At 42.0% G+C, this 8,381-nt stretch overlaps 1 protein-coding gene across 1 annotated transcript; it reads left to right on the top strand.

The window, feature by feature from the left end:
* Nucleotides 1-7,135: 7,135 nt before the first annotated feature.
* On the top strand, nt 7,136-7,495 carry LOC116624119 (40S ribosomal protein S20-like). Its single transcript, XM_032391758.1, has one exon. It carries the CDS (start codon nt 7,136-7,138, stop codon nt 7,493-7,495), a length of 360 nt encoding a protein of 119 aa, XP_032247649.1.
* Nucleotides 7,496-8,381: the final 886 nt, after the last annotated feature.

Below are 8,381 nucleotides of genomic sequence, written 5' to 3'. Positions count from 1 at the left end.
TTTCTTTCTTTCTTTCTTTCTTTCTTTCTTTCTTTCTTTCTTTCTTTCGAGAGCTCAAGTGCACAAGCAAGGGGAGCAGCAGGCAGAGGGAGAAGCAGGCTCCCCACTGAGCAGGAGCCTGATGCAGGACTCGATCCCAGGAGCCTGGGATCATGAGCTGAGCTGAAGGCAGATGCTTAACTGACTGAGCCACCCAGGTGTCTGAAACCTACATTTCTATCCCGCCATATTCTTGTGGCCTCAAACCTGACTGTTAAGCTGCCTGCACGCACAAGGGCTGGCAACATGCATGCCCCAACAGAAGGAAAGCCAAGACAAGTTCTCAGGACAGAAAATGAAACAAACAAGAAAAAAGTAGCTATCCCTGGTAGGGAAAGGATCAATAACTAATGGGCACTGAAAAAACAATTCACAAGAATCTGAATTTGGAAAGGAAGAGATCAGTGAGATTTACCTTCCTCTCTTGACCAGGCACTACAGACAGAGATCCAGAAAGCTGACTTTGGTAAGAATTCTTGCCCTTTGCCAGCTTCTGTTAGTTTTCCCAGGATCCCATCTGCAGGTTCCAGAAGGAGTGGGGTGTCCCAGCAGGTCCCATCTGGATCATCAGAAACTGTAGGGGAGGAAAAATAACTTTTCCTCTACCCTTCTGAGTTCTTGGCTGAGACTTCTTTTTCTCTAGGGCACCTTATAAATGGATAAACTTATCTAGGTTAAAAGTCTCCCACTTCCATTGTAATTCAAGACTATCTTTCATAAGGTTAACCCACTTGTCCAGACAAACATAAGTCCTGGGTTCATAATTTTTATACTTATAATTAGCTGGGGTCCTAGACTCTTTGGACTTGGAAGCACCCTTTTCTCTCTCTCTCTCTCTCTCTTTTTTTTCCTTAAAAGAAAATTTTGTTTACCTGAGGTCTCACACTGGACCAGTCTGGTTTAGGTCAGACCCAATCTGGTTTAAGTTGGACCCAGTCCAATAAAAGGAATTCTCAAATAAAGTTTGGGAGCTCATAATGCAAAAGCTGTAGAGCTCGTATATCTTAGAGGGACTAACTTGTGACCCCCAGATGCAGCAAGAAAGCAATGAGCACAATGAACTCTGTGTGTACCTATGCCTGCTTATTGCTCATTGTTCTCAAGGGTGTGGGGGTGAGTGGGGGGTAGGGAATCCCACTACTGACACCAGAATTGTAAAAAGATTAACAGAGGCATATTAACAATGTTAAGAGTTTATTTGAACAAAAATTGACTCAAATTGGCCAAACCAGAAATGATTAGGAGCACTCCACCAACAGGAACTAGGGTAAAGACTTTTATAGAGAAGACAGGAAGCAAAGCCAGGAAATTGATTGGCTATAGGTTTAGCAGTTGCATTATTTGGGAAAGCCTAGTTAGCTGTTGGTGATTGGTTGTCCTTAGGTTTTAATTTCTTAAACTTGAGGCATTACGAGCTTAGATTTTGGTTTGCTTACACAGATTACTAAGGCATTAAAGCCACTTCAGTCTAATGGTCTCCTTGCTTAAATAATTTAACAGGGGATGGGGCGCCTGGGTGGCTCAGTCGTTAGACGTCTGCCTTCGGCTCAGGTCACGATACCAGGGTCCCGGGATCGAGTCCCGCATCGGGGTCCCTGCTCAGCAGGAAGCCTGCTTCTCCCTCTCCCATTCCCCCTGCTTGTGTTCCCTCTCTCGCTGTCTCTCTCTCTGTCAAATAAAGAAATAAAATCTTTAAAAAATTTTAAAAAAATTTGACAGGGGATTAGGACAGAAATACAGGGTCCATTGGTAGGAAGAAAGGTGAGTTGCTCACTCAAATCAAATCTTCAGCCAAACCTCCTCATCCTTAGAGGCACCATCTCCTTCCTTTACCTCTCACCCTTTTAGTCAGAATCTCCTGCTCACATTCATCCATGTTGAGGTTGTACCTCCCCCCCACTTGCAAATTCCAGTGTATTTATTATTTCCCAAAATTCTTCCCCAAATGCAGCACAGAAAGTTGTCCAGTGGAGAGAAATTATCTGGTAATAACTAATAACCCATTTTCTGAGAAGACTGTGTAAAGCTAATGCTATTTGATTCATGGGCACATAAAGTAGATCATAAGAAGGTTGAGTTAAGGGGCTATGAATCAAGCAAAAGAAGTGTCAATTGCATGTGACCTCTACTGAGATGACAGTGACCTGATGGTGCTCCCTTGGGAACTTCAAAGCACACCTTAGCCTTTCCTTCACAAGCACTCATTGTATAGTTAATCATGGAATGCTCATCTTCCTCAAAACACAATAAAAAAAAAGACTGAGCATACACCCTAAACTGTAAACAGTTATCTTATAAATGTGTTTCTTCTGATGATGAGAAGGAAGATAGACACTTATGGAATACTTTCCATGTGACAGGTATTATTCTAAGAGTTTTATATACATTATCTCATTAAATCATCACAACAAGTTTATAAAAGTAGTACTATTATTAACCCCATTTTACAGATAAGGAAACTTAAGTGAGGAGAAATAAACTTTCCCAAGGTTGCACAGCTTGTAAGATTAAAACTCAGGAAATATGGCTTCAGATCTCCATTCTTAACACTAGCATTCAGGTCAATGCTAGTCTCACTGTGGGGTCCACCCTTCTCCAGTCACAGGCTCTCAGTGGGTGCCACGGGCCCACCATACTGATGGCAGCTTAAAGCTGACGAAAATTTGGTGGGAGCACCAGGTTTCACTCATCACAGAAGCTTGTTCTCAGGGAGAACTGGAGAAAGGAAAGGTAACCACCCCTTCCTATCTAAAATTCTGAAAAGTGACTGGCATTCAGAGACTTTACTTGCCATTTTTATCCCCCATCTACTCTTGCCTGGTTTGGGCCAATCAACTGAAAAGGACAAGTTTTCCTAAACTCCACCTCCCTGCTGTGGAAGGAAACAGCTTTTTCTTCTTCCTCCTTTTTCACCAGCCTCTCTATTTGGGAGAAGTTTGGAAGGTGATGGAGTTCAGACAGGTTAAGTTTTGCACAAGGAGAGATGCTCTTTTCTCCTGGCCACACTTGTGCTAAGTAGGTCAGCTCCACTTTTCCTCAGGCTTTGAGGGCAGATTCCTTTATAACAAAGTCTATAAACTTCCTATAAATACAGTCAGCTTTCCCTAACTTTCTGGCAATACTTAGGAGGTTTGCCTGCTATATTCTCTGGATTTAAGCCCTTGGAACCAACTCTCAAGCATCTTCAACCATAGCTACTGACATATTTAATTGAGAGCACTAGTGGCCTCCTCAGATTGACCTCCTTAGACGTTCCATAGATCATGTTCTTTTTCTCAGCTCCTGCCATCTCAATATTAGCTTTATCAAGGATAAAACTGTCTTTTCTCTTGGGAAGGAGATTGTATCTCCTAAAAACACTCTCATTTTCTGGTAATCATTTCCATCACAAGCTAAATGGCCTTTTCTTAGCTCTATCATCAGCTCCAACATGTTAAACCATGCCTCATATGGCAGGTCCAGGTTTGGAGAATAATTTTAACCTTGTACCAGGATTCTGACAATACTGCTCCTCCATCCCCAAGAAGTGGTTTAATTTTTGGGGCGCCTGGGTGGCTCAGTTCGTTAAGTGTCTGCCTTCGGCTCAGGTCATGATCCCAGGGTTCTGGCATCGAGCCCCACATCGGGCTCCCTGCTCAATGGGAAGCCTGCTTCTCTCTCTCCCACTCCCCCTGCTTGTGTTCCCTCTCTCGCTGTGTCTCTCTCTGTCAAATAAATAAATAAAATCTTAAAAAAAAAAGTGGTTTAATTTTTAAAATTTTCGTCTGAAATGAAAGTCTTATATTCATGACCCACCAAAGAGTATTCTTGAAACAATTGTTGAGCAGAGTGGCATTTATCCTAATTTCTTTTATCTCCTTCTGGACAATGTTATATGTAGAATTGTGTAGTAATTTTCAAACTCTGTCTCATTATAGTCCACTAGACACAAATTACCAGGGACTTCCGAGATTGCACACCCAAGTATACACCAGAGTAATAAATAGGTTGATAATCATCTGATTTGCCTGGGACTGAGGCATTTCCCAGGAGGTGGGAATTTCACTGCTAAAATCTCAAAATAATTTGACTTTAGTGCTAGGAGTTATAATCTACCATAGCTCTGATATGGACCGCACAAATTAATTCCAGGGGCAGGTGGAGGTGAGGGAGGCGGTGGAGCAACATATAAGGATTAGGAGTCCACATATTTAGGCATGTGGGAGGGAAAGTCACAGTATGTAATATTGAGAGTCCTGGTAGGAAAAAGATGGCATGATCAAAGGTAATTAATTGAGGAGGATTTAACAAAGAAACTACTTAAAAGTTATAGATAGGATTAAGGGAAATCAACTGGCAATAATATAGTACTCCCTCACTTCCCTCTTGCCCTCACCCCAGGCTAACAAGAATGGGGCAGTTTCTAAACTTTCCTTTCCCAGGTCTGAGGGGGCAAGGTGAAGAAATGGTTACCAGAACCCAACCCAGAGAGAGTAACTATAAAAGGGCCACCAGGGTACCTGGGTGGCTCAGTTGTTAATTGTCTGCCTTCTGCTCAGGTCATGATCCCAGAGTCCTGGGATCAGGTCCAGCTTCAGGATCCCTGCTCAGCAGGGAGTCTCTTTCTCCCTCTCCCTCCGACCCTCCCCACCCTGCTCATGCTCTCTCTCTCTCTCTCTCAAATAAATAAATAAATAAAATCTTTAAAAAAAAAAATAAGGCAGGGCCACCAGATGGGATCTGCTGCCTTCAGTAAAGGGACCCAGTTAACCCATAAGGAGGGATCCTCGGAAAAAAATACCCCAATTCATTCACCTCTGACCTCCCTTCCTCTGATCTCCTGCCAGTCCCTCCCAATGGCTGGGCGCAACTGGAATCCAGGGGCAAAGATGTCTACAGAAGCTGCCCAGAAAGGTTAGCTCCCTGCGGCACAGAACGGGGAAGAGAAAGGTAGAGAATGGATCTAAGGGACAAGCAAAACTATAAGTAATCTGATTTGAAGAACCTATCCCATCAAAGTTGTAAGAAATTTAGTCATTAGTGGAATTCATACAGAAGTTCATACATTAATCTGCTTTCCCTTCCCTCCCCTGTCCATCCCACCTAAGACCTTTACTACATAAAGCAAACTAGTCTACATTGTATTCATGGTTGCTGCTGAGATGGACATTATCCAAGCTTGCAAGAATGTCCAACCCCTGTGGCTGAGTTACAGCATTCATGGGAGTTTTTACCAGAGTTGAGAACACAGGAGAACATGATGCTACGCAAATGTGCCCACCATGCAGACAGCCTCTGCACTACAAAGTCCTTCCAGGGGGTGCTAGAGGGAACAGATCCCAGTTCCAGTTACCCACAGTACACTATTGTCCCCTTCCCAGGCTTGAGAATCTTCTTGCCTTGGCTCCTGTTTTTGCATATCTTTTTACAAGGACACTAGCTCTTTTCCCTTTCCACTCAAAACACCTTCACATATTATCTTTAGTGGATTTTGGTTTTTATAATATAAAGAGAGGGCTTCTTGAGTCAGCTTCTGTTGTCAGTCTTACAAACTACTAACTACCAAAATCTTAGCTTTCTTCTTGAAACAAGGAATAAGAATACCCCAGGAAAACCCAGTTAGTCAGAATTCTGATTCTTCTATTGCAACATTAGTAACATACAGCTTGACTTACATAAATCATACTGGAAATTTAAATTTTGGTGGGGTACTATAGCCAAAAGGGAAATTGAGATTAAGCCTAGCATGTAAGACAGAACCCAGGAAAAGATATGTAAAAAAAGGAAATCAGTATATAAAAAAACAGAAAAGCAGTCATAGCCTAGTCACTGAGTTCACTCCTCATATATTCTTTCCCCCTCCTCATTTTGCGTCCATGTGTCTGAGCCTCTGAGTGTGATAGAAATGCAGGGATGTGGGATGATAAAAGCAACCATATAGTGAGGCTTCATGTACCATTTTCAAACAAACTTGCCTCTCTGGATGAATGTTAGATTACTTTCTGGACCTAGTAGCCTGACATAATCTACACGGGTAAGAGCTAGAGGGAACATCGCTGCAGAGTTGAGGAGATAGTTCTGGCTTTAGACCTTGAAAGACCTGAGTTTGAATCTCTGTTCTATGATCCACTGGCTCTATGACCACTCTAAGTTCTGATTTCTTCATCTGCAAAATTAGGATAACAATACCAACCTTGCAGAGCTGGTGCAAGGATTAGAAATGATAAATATGAGGCCCCTGTTTAGTTCTTAGACCATGATAGATAGCAAATAAATGATGCCTTTTATTAGTATTCAAGTAATTGTGCCACCCTATCTATATTGATAGATAACAAATGAAAGATCTGAGAGTTTGATGGATTCAAAAATGAACTGGACTAGAGGTAAGAACAAATGAAATTATAAGAATGGCAAAAAGAGGGGCACCTGGGTGGCTCGGTCGGTTAAGCTCTGCCTTTGGCTCGGGTCATGATCTCAGGGTCCTGGGATGGAACCCCACGTTGGGCTCCCTGCTCCACGGGGAGTCTGCTTCTCCCTCTCCTCCTGCTTTCTCTCACTCTCTCTCTCTCTCAAATAAATAAATAAAATCTTAAAACAAAACAAAACAAAACAAAAAACAACTTACTCTCAATATGAGTTTGGTCCCCATCTGGAGGAACAGGCATCAAGAATCCCAATTCAGCATTTTTTTGACAGACTTGTACTTCAAACAACACTGTAGCCTATTTCTGAAGGTATGTACAGCTTGCTTAAGAGCTTCAGCCGTAATAGAGGTCAAGAAAGTGCCAAGTAATCTTAAGGGACCAGAATACGTTGAGATCAGAAACTAAGGTTAAGGTGTGCCCAGTTACACCTGTTGAGCAGCCATAATGGATCTTATTTCCTGAGCTATGATGAAGAGTCGGGTGATGGAATGAAGTGTACATCACCCTCCAGAACAGACTCCTGCTCCTGTCAAATCCGGGTAATAAAATACCAATTAAACACAACCCTGTGACTCTTTGAGGAAGACGCGGTCGCAGCTACAGCGGAGGTTTGGACGCCCCGCTCCTGCTCCTGACTCACCGCTGTTCGCTCTCACCAGGGAACAAGTCGGTCGGGAAGGCACGCCGCAGCCATGGCTTTTAAAGACACCGGGAAGACTCCCGTGGAACCGGAGGTGGCGATTCACCGAATTAGAATTACTCTCACCAGCCGCAACGTAAAATCTTTGGAAAAGGTATGTGCTGACTTGATCAGAGGCGCAAAGGAAAAGAATCTCCAAGTGAAAGGACCAGTTCGGATGCCTACCAACACTCTGAGAATCACTACAAGAAAAACTCCTTGTGGTGAAGGTTCTAAAACTTGGGATCGTTTTCAGATGAGGATCCACAAGCGACTCATTGATTCGCACAGTCCTTCTGAGATTGTTAAGCTGATTACTTCCATCAGTATTGAGCCAGGAGTTGAGGTTGAAGTCACCATTGCAGATGCTTAAATCAACCTTTTTAATAAATTGATTATCAGTTGTTAAAAAACACACACACAAAAAACCCACAACCCTATGGGCCTTTCACAGTAAGTCAAGACTCTATCCAACCACCAAGCAACCTCCTGCCACAAAGATTGTCTTTGGAACCCTCCCAAAGGAAACCTCAAAGTCATTTTGTCATGTGATGAATTTCTCACCATCTCAGGGTTAGATGCTATTAAACTGAGTTCCTTCTTGGTACAATTTCACTTGTGTTCTTTTGGTTGACTCTTGTTAGAGATAACAAAATAGCTGGCTCGCATTTTTATACATTAGTAAAAATCAAATAAAATGCCATTTTTCTATTTTGTGCCCTGATAGTGGGTTCCTTTAGAAGTCAGGTTCCATACTTTAGCTTTAGGACAACATTTAATTTCATTATAGTTCTAGATTATGAACCTTGAATCTGAATAGAAGCTCCTAAAATTAAGATACAGAATAGGAGTAGCCATAGCTAAACAGCATAATATATGTCTTTACGATAACATACTTCTTCACATTGACAATCATCTCGAAGACATGTTTTTAGCTTAGTGGCATTTTTTTTTCACAATAGCAGAATAATAGTAATTAGAATACACGCACACACACGCATACACACACAGACCATCACCCCCAACCACCACCAAAACAAAGCAACCTGCTCAGAAAACAAACGAAATCACTCCACTTAATTCTTGCAATCTTGGTTTTAAAAATTAGCCTGCCTGAATTTAAGTTTTTCCTGTTGATATTTCATAAGTCTGAGTTTTTTTCGTTTTCTATGTAAACTCTCACTGTGAGGACTCCTAGTGTGGTATAACTTTAAATTCAAAAACTTCTGCTTTAAAACTTCATCTTTATTATTTTAATT

Source organism: Phoca vitulina, unplaced genomic scaffold (genome assembly GCF_004348235.1).
Source record: "Phoca vitulina isolate PV1807 unplaced genomic scaffold, GSC_HSeal_1.0 scaffold64, whole genome shotgun sequence".
NCBI classification, from domain to species: Eukaryota; Metazoa; Chordata; class Mammalia; order Carnivora; family Phocidae; genus Phoca; species Phoca vitulina.
This window is presented reverse-complemented; position numbering and strand designations above follow the sequence as displayed.